The sequence below is a fragment of the Anabrus simplex genome, chromosome 1 (assembly GCF_040414725.1).
Source record: "Anabrus simplex isolate iqAnaSimp1 chromosome 1, ASM4041472v1, whole genome shotgun sequence".
NCBI lineage: Eukaryota > Metazoa > Arthropoda > Insecta > Orthoptera > Tettigoniidae > Anabrus > Anabrus simplex.
Genome location: NC_090265.1, coordinates 1,582,426,237 through 1,582,446,339, shown reverse-complemented (window position 1 = coordinate 1,582,446,339; position 20,103 = coordinate 1,582,426,237). Strand labels below are relative to the sequence as shown.

Here is a 20,103-nt window from a genome sequence, read left to right as displayed (position 1 = left end):
GTCTGTGAGAAGGAAACAAACGATTGCCGTTCCACATGCAGATGTTTGTGATACAAGTGGTAACCCTTGGTACTAATGTTGCGTGGCATCGGATATAGTTTTAATTTCCAGTCCAGTGTTTTCTCTACTGATTCATTTGGTTTCTTTAATGTGTATCCAGTCCTCTTCCTTTCCCTCTTTTTTTTTTTTTTTTTACCATAAATTTTGACTGAAGTGAAAGAAGATTTGTCATTTTTTGAAGTTCTTTGTTGAATATAATTCCTGAACATTTGATTTAATGATAATGACCATCATGTTAAGTGATGCCAAATTAAGTAGCCTACATACCATTTTCGATGTTCTGATTATAGTATTATCTAGTTGTCGGCTGCTACTCGTTTCTGAGTATGCAAATTTTCCTGCTTACAATTCACTACACTCAATGCTGTTTGTGTTTGTACTTTTGATGACTAAACAAGCCAATTCTAGTGTGAAACATGCATCAACACAGATTGCACTCAGTGGATGGGGGAGGATGAGGCTGCATCTGACAGAGTATGCGTAAATATATTTTAACCTCTTCATGCCTGCTTTGCTCTTGCTCAAAACATTCAACAGCAGTAGAGGTAGTTTGACGCCAAAGCGAGTGATCCTTGTCAAATGTGTCCCTGGCTTGAGAGTTAATGTTAGCGACCTTCATGGTTTGTTTAACATGGTCATTATAACACTTCAAATGGTCACCACGGGGTCTTTTGCTGCAGAAAGTTCACAGTAAAGGAATCAATGAGGAAGCCTGGTGTCGCTCATACAGCACACGTGCCCAGTCCACCGAAGTCAGTGGCCAATGAAAGAGGTTTCTACACTGTTCACACACACTTTCTTGAGAAATGAAAAATTGGAGACATGATTCTCCTATTTGATATTTAAGACAATGAAGTTTCTGCTAATGAAAATGTTAAATTTACTTTATGTCACGGAGGTACAGGGTTCAGTTTTTACACCCATAGAGTAACGATGTTATATTGACTGTTTTATACACCGTGAGTTCGGTGTGAACTGTCAAATCTTTATTATTAAAAACCTGCTTTCATAACCGACTAAATGCCAAATAAGCAGTACATTTAGACAAGATGCTCTCAAAATATGAGAAGTGATCTTCCTGTTCCAGAATGACATCTGAGACAGAGACATTGAACTCTGTAAGGCTAGTCCCTGGGGCAGATTGGGCTAGAATCTTAGTTTTATGTACATTGATGGTGAGGCCAAAACAATCATATGCACTCTTGAAACTGTTGATTTGCTGCAGGTCCTCAGGGGTAAGGGTAGATGATGCAGAATCATTAGCATACTGCAGTTCAGTTATTCTGGACATGTGAGTTATGCAATGTGAGTGAAGTCTCATTAAGTTGAAGAGAGTTCCTTCAAGACCATACCATAAATCAATGCCAGAGGTATTGATACATGATGAATCACAAAGCATAGGAGCCACTTACAAAGTAAAAAAGAGTTGGGGAAAGTATGCACGCTTGCTTCAGTCCATGTGTGATAGGAAAAGCATCAGAGATGTTTTTCTGATGGAGAACCTGACCTGACATACCATCGTGGAGTGCTTGAACCAGGCCAACATAATGTACTTGGAACAGAGTCAAAGTCCTTGTCCAGATCTAGTAGTAAATGTTCAACTCCACTTGATGTTTTCTAAGGCTGATTAATTCATTTTGTGTAGTGGATTATGAGGGTTCACCACCAGAGTGCCAAAATTTTGCCTGCCCTTCAAAAATACACTATCTTGATCAAGATAGAATCTTCAATCTTGGGGTGATAAGGTGGACACTTTCTTGATATATTCTTACTCATCAATAATGATTAAAGCTGCATAAAGGCCCCTTTGGCTTTTTCTATTCTAGTCTTGATGTCTTCAGCTGACCCTCTATGTTTTATAACTCTACTTCCCGCACCCACTCTCCGAATCCCTGCCAGGTGTGGTAATGGACCAGTGATCACCACCTCTGCCTGTTCTTTCACCATTTTTCTCTGAACACACTGGGTCAATTCGTACCTCTACTTTTCATTACTTCCTCTACTTTGTTTATCCACTTCTTCCTTGGTTTCATCCTCAGTCTTGTTCCACTGGGCAAGTTGGTTGTGCGATTAGGGGCGCGCGGCAGTGAGCTTGCATCCGGGAGATAGTGGGTTCAAATCTCACTGTCGGCAGTCCTGAAGATGGTTTTCCGTGGTTTCCCATTTTCATACATTACCTTGTACCTTACTTAAGGCCACGGCCGCTTCCTTCCAACTCCTAGGCCTTTCCTATCCCATCATCGCCATAAGACCTATCTGTGTCACTGCGACGTAAAGCCACTAGCAAAAAAAAAAAGTCTTGTTCCAATTACCTTTCATTCCATCATTGCTCTATGGGTTCTTTCTCATTGTTTTGATTCTGACAACATGACCAAACCACATCAGTCTTCTGGTCCCTATTTTGTTTAGGAGCTTTTCTATCCACAGCCTTTTCCATTCTTTTGTGTTTCTTAGTTCCTTATACAACCTTCTTTGTCATCCTGAGCATGCTTGTAAGGAACTTAATTTCCACTTCCTGCTTTCCTCTCTGGATGTTGTAGTTCATGTCTCTGGTCTATATGTGTAAATAGGTCTTAAATAACACCTATTTCATTGTCATGGGATCTTTTCTTTCCATACTATATCCCTTTTGCTCTGGTAAAATTTTACTACCATTTGCTCGTTGTTACCAATCTCTTGTGTTATAGTCCCATCTTGTTACTGTACATTACATATTCCTCGCATTTGAAGGCGTCAATTACTTCCATAGACTTGATGTTTAACTGTTTTATGCCTCTTCCAGTCCTCTGTCCCCTTGTCATCACTATAGTTTTACTCTTGTCTTTACTTATTTTTATGAATCAGTCTTCTGTTACTTCACTCGAAGCATCTAGCTGAATTTGTACATATTTATGTTCACTTTCACCCCATATCACATATCATCAGCAAATAAAAAAGCTCTTGTATTCTCTGGCTCCATATTCCTTTTGACTTCCTTTTCTACTTCGTACATTACAGCGCCAAACAACAGAGAGGACAACACACTTCCCTGTCTCATTCATGTCTTCACTTCAAACCAATCTGTCTTTCCAATCCTTGTCTTCACTCAGATTTTCCATTTCCTGTACAATGCCTTAATCGTGTGTTTCATCTCTTCTGCAACTGCAACTCCTTTTTCTCAATGCTCTTCATACTCTGTCATACTCTCACATATTTCAGCAACATAGGGAATTTAGATTAAGGTGACTCCTCGATAGGTGTCACATATCTTTTTGTTACCTTTCTTAAATACTGATACTACCTCTCCTCTTCACCATTCCTCAGGTACTTTTCTGACTCTCTAAGCTGCTTTGATTACTCTTCCTGTCCAATAGGGTCCAGGACTGCTGGCGATTTTGATCATATCCCTGGTTACTCCATCACATCCATTTGCTCTGCCAGAATGCATTTTCTTGACTGTCAGTTGAACTTCTCCCAGGGATATCTTTCATACCTTATAGATCCTCAAATCATGTGTGTGTTTTATTACATCCTCTATTTCTTCCTCCTCCACCTTTCTCTTGACATTCAGAAGCATTTCAAAATATTCTCACCTCTTCTTTATGTCTTCTACCTCAACCAACAGCTCACCTTTCTTTTTCTAACTATTACAACCACTTCTCTTTCTTTTATTCTGTTTTTGACCCATCTGTAAAGTTTCTATCGGCTCTCACATCGTTTTCTAATTCTCTTGTGATGTCTTCACTACATTTCTGTTTCTCTTCCCTCACTACCCGTAGACACGTCTTCCTTCCTTCCTTCCTTATAACTCTGTCTGTTTCATAACTATACTTTCCAATTTATGCAAAAAATTCCACTTGTTCAGCACCAAATTTATCTTAACATTAATTCTTTGATTCTTTGTCACATTTATCTCAAACCTGGCTGCAAATGTTCTTGTAGTCCTCTAACTTTAAGACATATATAATCTGCAAATTCCAAATGTCCTAGTCTATCCCTAATTTCCCACTCTCTCTCCTGAATCCTGCTTCCTTCATACTATATTTGTAACATTAATTTAAGCCATGAATTTTCTTTTGTGATATATGTAATAACTAGCAAGATACCCGTGCTTCGCTATGGTATTATAATGAAATTTATAATTGAATGCTTAACATTTTATATATAATCCGCCAAAATTCGCGATCTAACTCCTTTTTTTGAGAGAATCCGCCAAATTTCGTGATCTGACTCGTTTTCTGAGAGATTACGACAAAGTTCCTCCCAATTTTTTAATCTTTCTTTCCAGCAATCGATTTTGTACTTCCTGGGCTAGGTCCAGGTATTCCACCCGGCCAGTTGGGTCCCTAAATCTTTGCCATCTTTTCCTATAAGCATTTTAATATGGATCAAATCCTTGAGGAGATGTACTGAACCCGCGGCCGGACTGCAAACGTAGTCATTACCCGGCCAGGACCCGTTTCCAGCGCGGACCGCACATTTTGACGACGGTCCACAATGTTATTATTATTATTATTATTATTATTATTATTATTATTATTATTATTATTATTATTATTATTATTATTAGGGTGAGTGCTATTAGTTGAATTTAGGTTATTATTAATAACGACATTTACGGTTTTCGGAGACGCCGAGGTACCGGAATTTAGTCCCACAGGAGTTCTCTTACGTGTCAGTAAATCTACCGACATGAGGCTGATGTATTTAAGCACCTTCAAATACAACCGGACTGAGCCAGGATCGAACCTGCCATGTTGGGGTCAGAAGGCCAGTGCCTCAACCGTATGAGCCACTGAGCCTGGCTATTATTATTATTATTATTATTATTATTATTATTATTATTATTATTATTATTATTATTATTATTATTATTATTATTATTATTATTATTATTATTATTGATGGTCTGGAACACACAGCAAGATGCAAGACCGCTACTTGGCGGTAAATTACATCCTCTGCCATTGTCATTGCTGACAATGTGACCAGCATCATCGTTGCGCGTAGGCAAGTGCGCGAGATTTCTGGCAACACGAATGATATACTAACGTGAATTATTGACCTTATTAGAGAGGTGAACAATTGCACGGTCAATATCATTCCTATCGTTTATTTCAAATGTGTTTAAATTTTTATTTATATGCCAGGAGAATCTACTGTAATCTAACTTTATGTATTCCAAAAGAAAAGATTGTTCTTGAAAACGAACCAGGAAAGATTAAAAATGATCAGTTTATAATCAGAATAAGTACATTATGAACAGTAAAATCAATCTGTCTCAACTCCTTTTTCACCCCACTGCCATTAAGTTGATTTCCCCTCCCCCCCTCAAAAAAAGAAGGCATGTTTCCTTATATTTAAAGGAGATTCCAAATACCAATGTTCACGTCTGTTACCTTCAGTTCTGAGATATAAGTATCCCCATGAAAAGAATTCACTTTTTTCACTTCCTTTCACACTCCTCCACCCCCCCCCCCCCCCCCGGTCTTAAGAGAATTTCCCGTTAAAAATACTTGTCTCTTTAATAGTAAAGGATCTTCTAAATACCCATTATCATGACTCTTTAACATCTTCATTTTTTGAGATATCTGTCCATATAAAAGGAATTCAACTCATTTTCACCCCCGCCCCCAAAATGATTTTGCCCAAAAACGCTTTTTTCTTTGTGTATAAAGGAGATCCAAATATCGATTTTTACGTCTGTAACAACTTTAGTTTTAATTAGGTGTAAGTATCCTCATACAATGAATTCAATTAATTTTTCAATTTTTCACACCCTGCCCCCTTCATTACATTTTCCGAGAATACATGTTTGTTTAATTTTAAAGCAGATTCCAAATACCAATTTTTACGGCTGCATAATCTTTCGTTTTTGAGATAATAGTATCCTCATACAAATAATTCAACTAATTTTTCAATTTCCTGCCTCCCTGTAGGTGGATTTCCGAAAACAAAAAATACGTATTCCTTTATTTTTAAAGGAAATTCCAAATACCAAATTTCACGTCTGTAACATCTTTAGCTTTCGAGATATCAGTATCCTAATTAAAAGAATTCAACCCCATTTTCAGTCACTTTTAACCCTCCACTCAAGTGGTTTTTCAGAAAAAAAAAATACATGTTTCTTTATTTTCAACAAGTATAAAAAATACTATTTTTCACTTCAGTAACATGTTAGTAGAAATGCTCATTGTAAAATTTTACCACCTTTTTTAGTTCCCCTTAAGTGGAGTTTCCAAAAATAAATCACCTATTTTTCTTTACTTTTACAGGAGATTCCAAATACCAATTTTTACGTCTGTAACATTTTACGTTTCTGAGATATACTGTAGATATGGTCTTTCTAAAAATTCACTCCAGTTTGTCACTCCTGTTTAACCCCCATTAATTAGATTTTTCAAAAACAAAAAAAATATGCGTTTCTTTATTTTCAAAGGAGATTCCAATACCAATTTTTGGGTCTGTAATATCTTCTGTTTCTGAGATATAAGTATCCTCATTTAAGGCATTCAACCGCTTTTTCACCCTTTTTCACCCTCCTATTTGGGAATTTCCAAAAACAAAAAATATGTGTTTCTTTGTTTTTAAAGGAGATTCTAAATACCAATTTTTATATCTGTACACTTTAAACGTTTTGAGATATATATGCACTCATTTTAAAAATTTACCCCCCTTTTTTTCAGCCCCCCCCCCATTAATTGCATATTCCAAAAACAATAAATATATGTTTCTTTATTTTTAAAGGAGATCCGAAATACTGATTTTCAGGTCCGTAGTATCTTCAGTTTCTGAGATATAAGTATCCTCATTAACGGCATTCAGCCCCTTTTTCACCTTTTTCCACCCTTCCTATTGGGAATTTCCGAAAACAAAAACATACGTGTTTCTTTATTTTTAAAGGAGATTCTAAATATCAATTTTTACATCTATAAACCTCCTCTGCGAACCATGTGACCTTGCCGCGGTGGGGAGGCTTGCGTGTCCCAATGATGCAGATAGCCGAGCCGCAGGTGCAACCATATCGGATGGGTATCTGTTGAGAGACCAGACTAACGAATGGTTCATCGAAAGGGCGGTAGCAGCCTTTCAGTAGTTGCAAGGGCGGCAGTCTGGATGATTGACTGATACGGCCTTGTAATAATACTCAACATGGCTTAGCTGTGTTGATACTGCTACACGGCTGAAAGCAACGGGAAACTACAGCCGTAACTAACTCCCGAGGACATGCAGCTCTCTGTGTATGAATGATGTACTGATGATGGCTTCCTCCCGGGTAAAATATTCCGGAGGTAAACTAGTCCCCCATTCGGATCTCTGAGATATAAGTATCCTCATTAACGGCATTCAGCCCCTTTTTCACCTTTTTCCACCCTTCCTATTGGGAATTTCCGAAAACAAAAACATACGTGTTTATTTTTAAAGGAGATTCTAAATATCAATGATATTGATCTCCCGATCATCAGGAAGATGGATACTGACATTCTGCGAGTCGGAGCGTGGAATGTTAGAAGTTTGAATCGTTGTGGTAGGTTAGAGAATCTGAAAAGGGAGATGGATAGGCTAAAGTTAGATGTAGTGGGCATAAGTGAAGTACGTTGGCAGGAAGAGCAAGATTTTTGGTCAGGCGACTACCGAATTATCAACACAAAATCAAACAGAGGAAATGCAGGAGTTGGTTTAATAATGAATAAGAAAATAGGGCAGCGGGTAAACTACTACGACCAGCATAGTGAAAGAATTATTGTCGTCAAGATAGACACCAAACCAATGCCCACCACAATAGTGCAGGTCTATATGCCTACTAGTTCAGCGGATGATGAAGAAATCGAAAGAATATATGAGGAGATAGAAGATTTAATACAATATGTAAAAGGTGACGAGATTCTAATTGTGATGGGAGACTGGAATGCAGTGGTAGGCCAAGGAAGAGAAGGTAGTACAGTAGGAGAATTTGGATTGGGACGAAGGAACGAAAGAGGAAGTCGTCTGGTTGAATTCTGCACTGATCATAATTTAGTCCTTGCCAGTACTTGGTTCAAACACCACAAACGACGGCTGTATACGTGGACGAGACCTGGAGACACTGGAAGGTATCAAATAGACTTCATTATGATTAGGCAGAGATTCAGAAACCAGGTGTTGGATTGCAAAACTTTCCCAGGAGCAGACGTGGACTCTGACCACAACTTGTTGGTCATGAAATGTCATCTGAAGTTGAAGAAATTGAAGAAAGGAAAGAATGCAAAAAGATGGGATCTAGACAAGTTGAAAGAAAAGAATGTGAGGGATTGTTTCAAGGAACATGTTGCACAAGGACTAAATGAAAAGGCTGATGGAAACACTATAGAGGAAGAGTGGAGAGTCATGAAAAATGAAGTCAGTAGGGCTGCTGAAGAAATGTTAGGAAGGAAGAAAAGATCAACTAAGAATCAGTGGATAACTCAGGAGATACTAGACCTGATTGATGAACGACGAAAATACAAGAATGCTAGAAATGAAGAGGGCAGAAAAGAATACAGGCGATTAAAGAATCAAGTGGATAGAAAGTGCAAGGCAGCTAAGGAAGAATGGCTGAAGGAGAAATGCAAGGATGTCGAAGGCTGTATGGTCCTGGGAAAGGTAGATGCTGCATACAGGAAAATCAAGGAAACCTTTGGAGAAAGGAAATCTATGTGTATGAATATTAAGAGCTCAGATGGAAAACCACTTCTAGGGAAAGAAGACAAAGCAGAAAGATGGCAGGAGCATATCCAACAGTTGTATCAAGGTAAAGATGTAGATAATTTGGTTCTGGAACATGAAGAGGCTGTTGATGCTGATGAAAAGGGAGACCCAATTTTGAGGTCAGAGTTTGACAGAGCTGTGAGTGACCTCAATAGGAACAAGGCACCTGGAATTGATGACATTCCCTCTGAATTACTGACTGCCTTAGGAGAAACCAGCATGGCAAGGTTATTTCATTTAGTGTGCAAGATGTATGAGACAGGAGAAGTCCCATCCGATTTTCAGCAGAATGTTGTTATACCTATTCCCAAGAAAGCCGGTGCTGACAGGTGTGAAAACTACCGCACCATTAGTTTAGTATCTCGTTATCTCATGCCTGCAAAATTTTAACACGTATTATTTACAGAAGAATCGAAAAACAAGTTGAAGCTGAGTTGGGAGAAGATCAATTTGGCTTCAGAAGAAATGTAGGAGCACGTGAAGCTATCCTGACTTTACGTCTGATCTTAGAGGATCGAATCAAGAAGGACAAGCCCACGTACATGGCATTCGTAGATCTAGAAAAGGCATTCGATAATGTTGATTGGACCAAGCTATTTATGATTCTGAAGATGATAGGGATCAGATACCGAGAACGAAGAATTATCTACAATCTGTATAAAAATCAGTCTGCAGTGATAAGAATCGAGGGCTTTGAAAAAGAAGCAGCAATCCAGAAAGGAGTGAGGCAAGGCTGCAGTTTGTCCCCTCTCCTTTTCAATGTTTACATAGAACAGGCAGTAAAGGAAATCAAAGAGAAATTTGGAAAGGGAATCACAGTCCAAGGAGAGGAAATCAAAACCTTGAGAATTGCCGATGATATTGTTATTTTATCTGAGACTGCAGAAGATCTCGAGAAGTTGCTGAATGGTATGGATGAAGTCTTAGGTAAGGAGTACAAGATGAAAATAAATAAGTCCAAAACAAAAGTAATGGAGTGCAGTCGAACGAAGGCAGGTGATGCAGGAAATATTAGATTAGGAAATGAAGTCTTAAAGGAAGTAGATGAATATTGTTACTTGGGTAGTAAAATAACTAACGATGGCAGAAGTAAGGAGGACATAAAATGCAGACTAGCACAAGCAAGGAAGAGCTTTCTTAAGAAAAGAAATTTGCTCACTTCAAACATTGATATTGGAATTAGAAAGATGTTTTTGAAGACTTTCGTATGGAGCGTGGCATTGTATGGAAGTGAAACATGGACGATAACTGGCTCAGAAAGAAAGAGAATAGAAGCTTTTGAAATGTGGTGTTACAGAAGAATGCTGAAGGTGAGATGGATAGATCGAATCACGAATGAAGAGATACTGAATCGAATTGGTGAAAGGAGATCGATTTGGCTAAATTTGACGAGAAGAAGAGATAGAATGATAGGACACATCTTAAGACACCCAGGACTTGTTCAGTTGGTTTTTGAAGGAAGTGTAGGGGGTAAGAACGGTAGGGGTAGACCAAGATATGAATATGACAAGCAGATTAGAGCAGATGTAGGATGCAGTAGTTACGTAGAAATGAAAAGGTTAGCACAGGATAGGGTGGCATGGAGAGCGGCATCAAACCAGTCTATGGACTGATGACTCAAACAACAACAACAACAACATCTATAAACTTTAGAAGTTTTGAGATATTGGTACAATTAATTTAAAAATTCACCTCCCATTAATTGGATTTTCCAGAAACAAAAAATACATGTTTCTTTATTTTTAAAGGAGATTACAAACACTAATTTTCAGGTCTGTAATATCTTCAGTTTTTGAGATATAAGTATCCTCATTAAAGGCATTCAACCCCTTTTTCACCCCTCCTATTGGGATTTTCCAAAAACAAAAAAAAATATGCGTTTCTTTATTTTTAAAGGATTCTAAATACCATTTTTTACAGCTGTAAACTTTCAAAGTTTTGAGATATAGATACACTCATTTTAAAAATTCACCCCCCTTTTCACCCTCCCATTAATTGGATTTTCCAAAAAATAAAAATATGTGTTTCTTTATTTTTAAAAGAGATCAAAAGTACCAATTTTCAGGTCTGTAATATCTTCAGTTTCTGAGATATAAGTACCGATAAGTACCGGTACCATGATTAAAGGCATTCAACCCATTTTTCACCCTTTTTCACCCCTCGTACAGGTATTTTCTGAAAACAAAAAATACATGGTTCTTTATTTTTAAAGAAGATTCTAAATACCAATTTTTACAGCTGTAAACTTTTAAAGTTATAAGATATAGATACACTCATTTTAAAATTTCACCCGCCTTTTCACCCCCTTAGCAACGGAATATCCAAAAATCCTTTCTTAGCGAGCACCCACATCTTTATATGAATGTATATCCAAAGTTTCATTTGTTTATGTCCAGTAATTTTGTCTCGGCGATGATGAATCAGTCAGTCAGGACAAGTTATGTATATAGACTAAATCCCTTATATTATTTTTCATTAGATTTGAGATCTTTCTTTAATGAGGAAACAATATTTGTCCAATCACTTACCTGAGACTGGCACAAAAATTAATTAATCTTTTACCATTTTCATTTGTTTCATCAGATCTTCACTCTTCTGTAACATGTTCTAATCCCTATCCATGTATTAATACTTCTCATTAACATAACAATATCATGGTTTCATGTAACTGATAGTAAAATCCATCCTTTCTGTATGTTTTACAGTTTAGTGAATTAAAATATAGTTTACATCAGCACACTTTGTAAAATCAATTAATCCAGAACTTGCTTTCAGAAGCTTTGTTCCGTCTTCAGTGGATCTATTAAAATGTTTTAAAATATACTATAATTCAGATAAGTGTGTCATCATGATTTTTAAATGCTGAGGACAGTTGTACTGCAATAAAAAACAGAAAACCTGATGAGAGAGATTGAGAAAAAGTTTCTTACATCAGAATGAATATATTGATGGTTATGAATTAATTGTGACAGGAATGACTGATACAGACTGTATTTTAATTTAAAAGATTTAATCAAACCATCAGCACTGCTATGAAATGGCTTTAATTATTATTATTATTTACATTTTATGGCCTTCATTGGACCACTCTAGCCAACTTTATACAAAGAATTTTTCAGTTTCCTGTCAACCCAGTACTTCCTTCTCTCGCATCTTATTTATTGTTGATTAGGACTTTCTGAACATGTCTATTAGTTCTGTTGTTGCACAACAAACAATTATTGTTACATTTCAGATTTGCATTTTTATTCTTGCCATCATAACTCTATGTGAGAGAGATAGGAATAAATCTCATGGGAATAAATATTTTGACATTTTAATTTAAGAAAAGACTGTCAGTCTTGTATATGTTTCTCTTATAGCCATGGTTTAGTAGATGTCCCTTCTTGTCTAATTAATATATCAGTGTTCAGTGATGATTTACAGTGTTGAAAGTGAACTTGAGCTTCCTTTAATAAATCACTGTTCTCTTCTAGTTTAACCTTCCTGGTGCTTTATTATGCTCTTTCTAAGCTGCCTTTTATAAATGAAAAATTTAAGAACTACTAACTTATAAACATTTTTAACATTTGCAATCGATGAAATTAAATTATGGTTTCCTTCTAGGAACCTTATTTTTGAACTACTAACTTTTTAATGTCTGTATTTGTCACAGGTGGGAGACAGTGTGGTGAGCAAAGGAAGAGAAACCCTGGAGCGAGCCATTCATATGGTGGAGAAGACAGAACGTTGGGGGGCTCGTGTCATCTATGGTGATACAGATTCTCTGTTTCTACTGGTACCAGGACGTAGTCGAGCTCAGGCCTTTGAGATTGGTGCTGAAATAGCTGAGGCTGTGACTCAGGACAATCCTAAACCTGTGAAACTCAAGCTGGAAAAGGTGTACCAACCTTGTCTCTTACAGGTAATTTTGCCTTATATGACATACTGTATATATAGGGACCTGAAAAAATCACATTTGCGATAAATGCAAATTTTTGAATCTTGTACTGAGTCCAAGCCTACAGTAATTCTAATGTGGAATAAAATTATTTTTACGCATAAATAGAAGTGCGACAAAATGCGAATTGTGACCCAAAATGCGAAATTAGTATAATTATGCGATTTTGGTGCGAATTCTGCAAAAATGTGCTATTTTACTGGCGAAAACAACATATTTTGGCAAAATATACTCAAAATATGATGCATAAATCTTTCGACCGTTCCGATCGATGAAGAAAAGTAGCCGATCGATTGCTGCTTGCTGACTTTAATTGATATTTACAATGGGAATAGCAAGGGGAATAAGATCTGTATCGATTATTATCGAAATGTAAATCGAGTGTCACGCAAATAACAAGATAGACGCAGTGTTGTTTTCCTGTTGTTCAAAATTGAAGCTAGTGAAGAGTAGAAAGTCGAGCGATCGTTTAGGTTATGGGACGCATGACAAAAACTGCGCACAAAAGGGCTCAGCAATATGCAAAGGATGGTTTATATGCCACAGATTCAGCGTCAGTGTTTTGCAAGTATTGTAATTGCCGAGTTGGGTGGGAAAGAAAAGATAGCATTGTGAAACATGTTAAATCTGAAAAACACGTGGGTGAGCGACGCGATAACAAAATTTCAACCCCTGCTGCTTGTATGTCTCAAAGAAAGCAATCTTCTGTACTTACACACTTAGATAGTTGTAAACGACGAAAAATTTCCAGAGATAACTTCTCGAAACGCACAGTTTGCCAAAGCAAATATACCTCTGGAAAAGCTGGAAAACAAAGAGCTAAGAGCCTGGATTACTGAGTTTTCATATGAAGAGCTGCCATATGTGAGAACTGTATGTGAAGTATGTTTACCGGGTAAATTTCGATTTCATTGATCGGGTACGGTTTAGGTATTACGACATCGAAACCACGCGCAAAATTGAAGGATACCGAATTTGAGTGTGATTTCCATATCGAACTATCTTACCTGTACCCAACTGATCCAGTAATTTTAAATTATTTTGTTATAATTTGAGGTCTTTCCTTTCTAGAAGTTGCATCTGACCACCAGAAAAGAACAGCAGAGGCTGTAGTGGGGAAGAACATCAACATACTCTGTGATGAAACTACAGATAGAATGGGCCGTTGTGCTTTTATCATCATATTCCAAGTCCCAGCTGGATTGAAAAGAGAGCTGCACATTGTTTCGTGAACTATCTTGATGCAGGAAATGCTACAAATTGCTTTCCTGCTGGTTTTTTTTTTTTTGCTAGTTGCTTTACGTCGCACCAACACAGATAGGTCTTATGGCGACGATGGGATAGGAGCTAGGAATGGGAAGGAAGCGGCCGTGGCCTCAAATAAGGTACAGCCCCAGCATTTGCCTGGTGTGAAAATGGGAAACCATGGAAAACCATTTTCAGGGCTGCCGACAGTGGGGTTCGAACCTACTATCTCGCGAATACTGGGTACTGGCCGCACTTAAGTGACTGCAGCTATTGAGCTCTGTCTTCCTAGTGTTTTAGAAGCTCTGCGCAGTTATAGTGTGCTATATGATGCAGTTAAAGTGTTAGTTAGTGACAGTGCCCCATACATGACCCGGTGTTATGAAACATTAAGTGTGATCATAGGGGATCATTTAATGCATGTACAGTGCTGGGCACATAAGATCAGCTTGGTTGGCCATAGTTGGGTCGCAGTGATGACAGATTTAAATCATATAGTTGCAATGGTAAAGTCTGCATTTTTGAACACAAGAAAGCGAAAATATAATTATTTACAATTCTTAATATCAAAGTATGGTGCTTGAAAGGAAGCAAAGCTTTTTCCTTCACCTGTCTTAACCCAATGCAATAGCTGGTTTCAGGCTGTCTTCTATTTGAGTGCTTACTTTACTGATGTTACATTTTTCAGGATGTCTGACATGAATGACATCAACAACTGTGGTATTAAGTACCTGACTGATCTGAGTGACCGAGAAGTGAGTAGGCTTCACTCCCACATGGTTTTTGTCACAAATCATGCAGCTGGATTGGTTGACCACCTTACTGAACTTGAAGGGTCTCTGTATCCTACCTCTCATCTCCTTTACCCCAAACTGCATACATAACCTTGACGCCAGTTTTACCTTAATTTGTGAGGGGAATTTTTCTGCGGCAACTAATGATGCTTTGATTAAGCTCACTCCTACAGCAGGCTGCATGTAGAGAGACATTTGTCAAAGCTGCTCAATCTTCACAGTGCAAGCTAGCCACATTGAAAGCTAAAGACCCCAACCATAAGCATTTTGTGTCAATTTCTCAATCTTTGTATAAAAAAAAAAATATATAATTTTGAATAACACTGATAAATTAGATGAGCTTGAGAAACTGTTTTGTTTGGAGTAACAGATCTCTCACGAAACGATGTCTGGTCTGGTTACTGTTCTCTGAAACATGCAATTCCAACCCAGATGAAAGAAAGTGAAAAATGTGATGTCATGCTTGCATTAACTGCAGTTCAAACAGAGTTCAGAATATTTGCTAAATGCTGTCTTGAGTTGTTGTGGACCCCAACGAACAGTGTAGATAGCGAGCGCGTGTTGTCTCATTACAACACAGTGGTTACGGACAGACAGTGCAATTTGAAAAGAAAAAAAAAAAAAAAAAAAAGCAATGCCGAAGTACTGAAATGCTTTCGTTTGAACAATGAATTTGTATTGTGTGTGAACCAAGGACAGTAATTGCACTTCATAAACTTGGAGTCGTTAAAATTAATAATACCATGCAATTATTTTAACTTTGTAAATAGATGTCAATTTTGGAAAAAGTAGATGCTAATTTTGAAACAAATAGATGCTAAATTTTCAGGTCCCTATGTACATATGATGCTCTCGAGTAGCTTGAAAATTGAACATTTGATGTAACTTTAACCCTCTTAGTACCAGCTCCCTTACTGCCATGTTTACTAAGTTTGTCAGTGAGAAAATGCCTATTATGCAGCACTGAAGGAAATAGCATATCGTATCCTCACTTTTCAAGATATATTGTTGTAATTTACACTTTCTTGTAGCTAAGTGATCTCTCTCTTCACCCACTATATTAACATCTTGAAAATAATTCATAGTGACCAGTAAAAAAGTTGAATTTGGTCATGCAATTTAAAAAAATCAAATTTGGATTTCTATACACCCTAGTATTTTGATTGTACTCACCTAAATGTGGTATTCCTGTGCAAACTGACACGTTGTTTATTAGTTTATAAAATATCACTGTTTTAATAATAATAGTTCTTGAAAAAAAACTTTTCTATATCACTACTCATACTTGTTATACGTACATCCTTACATTTCACAAAGTTTCACCTCTCAACACTTGTGCAGTCCTACACACAAACCATGCAGACCTTTCTTACACTTGGCACACACAATCTTGGACCTTTTTATTGGTCCGCCATCCTCATTTCTGCATACTGCACAGCATTTTACATTGCTACCAGGTAATTTTTCTAAAAAGGCCTCTCTTGCAGAAAAATTTGTTGTAGCAGGGAGTGGATTTCTTTGACTTTCCTGTTCTATTTCTAAATCCTCAGTAATACTAGAAGTAAACTTTAGTCTGGTCATTTTCTTGTTAAGGTAGTTTCTTTATAAATTATATAGGAATTTAGCACCATCCAGCTATGATGCAAAACACTACCTTCTTCCAAAGTTCCAACGTGCGCCTCTCACCCAGGTAGGTGTATAACATCACATGTGAAGCATCTACTCCCTCTGTGTACGTATTGTACTTGTGAATTATATCTGATTTCCTTCTGTTTATTGTTCCTAATTTTTGTTGTTTTATTTTTAGCTACAGTGTTAGTGGACAAGATCAAAACTGGATATTTTTGAGATTTTTTTCATGGTATCCTGCAACTAGAATTTCATTACTCCTATTGGGTGATGGAACTTTTGAACTGTTTTTGAGTCGAGGGAGAATTTAGATCATCATCAGGCCTAACAGAAAGACATTGGTTTTTAGGAAGAACATGATAGTTAGTGAAAGGAAATTCATTGTTGGTTATGTCATTGGCAGAACAGTGGGCAACAAAACTTGCAGGCCTGATTACATTAAGTGATATAAGGATAAAGCTAGTGATAGTGGGTGGTTGTTGATGAGGAGGGACATACTGAGGTATGAGTGGTTCAAAATGTGATGATATCATGGAATCAGAACAACCAAAACATACTATGGGCCTTCCCATAGGGAACGGACCAACTACATTGCTATTATAAATTTACTCATTCGGAACAAATATTTCACGTTCCATATGGGAATCAACATCTTTATCATCTGATGGCCAGGAAGGCATCAATTTTTTAAAATGAAACAAAGTCTCTTATAGTGCATTGGCACTGCTGGTGGCTCCAAGTAGCCTACGCAGTGGCCTCCACGGTATGCAGTAGCCATGTGTCTTGGTGGGTGTGCTATTTACTAACTGATGAGCCCAACTCAGCACACTGAGGTGAAACGCTGGCAACCAAGAATGAGTTAGCTGGAAAATTTATAATGTCCAATAACGGACCAACTATATTAGTTTTACATCTATGAATGTCATGACCAGGTCCTTTCCATATTCCCAGCTCTTTTCCATGCTGAAGATTGGGTCCACTGTAGATCTTCCACTTACCCATGGTGTTCCTCTTGCAACTCTCCTTCTACTTTTCTTCTCATTCTCCTCTCTAATATTCTTTCCAATATTTTTTGACATATGTGATACGAGTGTGATTTTTCTATAGTGCCTTTTTTTTTTTTTTTGTCCCCCTTCTTAAAGACTGGTATTATTATTCCCTTTCCTCAATCTTCTGGTTCACGTTTCTGTCTCCATATGCACTTTAACAATCCGTACACCCATTTTAGTCAAACAGGTCCAGCAGCCTTTATCATTTCCACACTGATTTCATCCATTCCTGTGCCTACCCCATTTTCATTTTATGGACTGCTAATTCCACCTCCAACATGGTTAAGTCATCACGCAATATTACTACCATCTCCTCTGCACAATTTCTCATATTCAGCAGTTTATCAAAATATGCCTTCCTTCTTCTCTTTATTTCTTTTGGAAGTGTTATCGTCTTTCCACCTTCCTCTTTCATCACCTTTTTATAAACTCTTTCTTTCCTATTATTTCGTATAATTCTGTACAGCATTCTTTTACTGTCAGCTCCATCTGCTTCCCTCTTTTATGTAAATTCTTCCCAACTTTTCTTTTCTTACAGATTTCTTATATTTCCTTTTATTATCAAGATACTTCCTTTTGATTTATTCTTTTACTATCTCTGTTACATTGTTGCCATGCTTCTCATTCCACCATGGTGTTTCTTTTTCTTTCACTCTTGTCAATGTTCTACCACAGGCCCTCTCTGCCCCACATAGAAATGCCCTTTTGAGGTTGGACCATATCTTCCACATCTTCTACTTCAGTAACTGGAATTTGTTATTTCAGTTTTTCCAGAAGTTATTCCTGTACATTCTTATCTTTAAATTTCTACCTTTTTATTCTAGTCTCTTATCTTCTTTAATTTTTCCATTTTCTCTGCTTTGTTTTGCTATCTCAACTGTATGTTCTCTATCGAATGCTTCTTTTGGTAAAGCTGTTACATCCATGAACTGTCTGCGATTTGTTCTTTCCATCAGAAAGTAATCAATTACTGATTCTATTCTTCTGTCACCCTAGCCATATCTTATAATTTGCCTGTTGTTTTTCTTCTGAAACTATGTGTTTCCCACAATCATTCCATTCCTCTCACAAAACTCAACAAGTTTCTCTCCTTATTCCTTTTCCCATATCCGTATGTCTTCATTTCCTTGTCTTTCATTTCACATCTGTGCATTTAAGTATCCCATGATAATCACTTCTACATCAGTTATAACCTTTTCTAGTTTCTCCAAGAATTCCTCAATATCCTCCTCTTTGTTCTCTGTCTGTGGTGTATACACTTGTATGAAGTCCTTCACTTCATTCTTCATTCTCAGTCTCATTCATTATCCTGTCACTGATGTACATGTCCACATACACTTCCAGCTGTTTTGAGATGATCAGGCCCACTCCATTTTTCGCCTCTCTGCCACCACTCCAGTACCAATATAGGCCATAAATATGCTCAAGTTCATAGATTTTGCTAGACATATGTGAGTACCATTGAATCTTATTCTTTTTAAGGACATTTTTCCAGATATATATGTTAAATAAAAGCATTCTGGCTTTGTAAATAATATATTTCATTAAACAAAAAATTTAATGGTTTAATGTTGCACGGACACATCAAAAGATTTTGGCGATGCAAGGATAGGAGAGGGCTAGGATTGGGAAGGTACTGTCCATGGCCTTAATTAAGGTACAGCACCGGCATTTACCCGGTGTGAAAATGGGAAACCACAGAAAATCCTGCTGACGGTGGGATTAAAGTCCACCATCTCCTGAATGCAAGCTCACAGCTACGTGACCCTAACTGAATGGCCAACTTGCTTGGTACTTGATATCCTATAATTTACATAAAAAGGCTGTAGTTTGAATTTAAGTATATTTCTCGTTGTTGACATTTGTTTAGATTCGTTAAGTTCTCTGTTCAGCACCCACTCAATAGCCCTTTCAAATAATAATCAATATAAAATTGTGTATATTTTCTGCAAATATTGATTATGAAAATGGTAATTACAATGTTTATGACAATGTTACGAACATCTTCATCTGACTTCATAATACTGAGAAATCTATTCCACATAAATTTGATACTGGTAACATTTTAAGCAATAATGATAAAAGCCTGTAGTTCTGAAAATTGGTAGAAAGAACGTAGCTAAATTTGATGAGGTAAGGATTGAGATTGGTCTAGGTGTTTGTTTTGTATTGTTTAAATTCTAGTATCCCTACTTTCGAATTACTGTAGACTGTAGATAGTAGATTCATGTCATCTTAATAATAGCTGTGATTACAAACTATGATGATTTTTTCTTAAAATGTTGAATGACCTGTATTCCAGACCAAGAAGAGGTATGTTGGCTATATGTACGAGAGCCCTGACCAAGAGAAGCCGGTGTATGATGCTAAAGGGATAGAAACAGTGCGAAGAGATGGATGTCCTGCTGTTGCTAAGGTAAATGCTATCAGCCAGAATCTAGAGGGCATTTATATTTATTACAAACCAGGGGATACTTTATACTTTTTTTTCTTTCTTTTAAAAAATTAAGTCCAAAAACAATTTACAATAACTGATTGACTGTTATCTCATATCTGTAATATTGCAACATCAGAAATTAAAGTGGACTTTCAATCTCTTGTGAAAAAAATTGACATGCCTTTTTGTTCCCATTAAAAAGCATTTTTTTTTTCTTTCATTGTCCATTAAACATTTCTATTT

At 37.0% G+C, this 20,103-nt stretch overlaps 1 protein-coding gene across 1 annotated transcript in view; it reads left to right on the top strand.

Moving 5' to 3' along the window:
* Positions 1 to 20,103, top strand: part of PolZ1 (DNA polymerase zeta catalytic subunit) — a 409,350-nt gene that overhangs the window by 341,267 nt on the left and 47,980 nt on the right. Inside the window, exons 26-27 of the mRNA XM_067138984.2 lie at positions 12,422 to 12,670; positions 19,726 to 19,839. Coding sequence (XP_066995085.2) covers positions 12,422 to 12,670; positions 19,726 to 19,839 — 363 coding nt within the window. The remainder of the gene's footprint in view (positions 1 to 12,421; positions 12,671 to 19,725; positions 19,840 to 20,103) is intronic.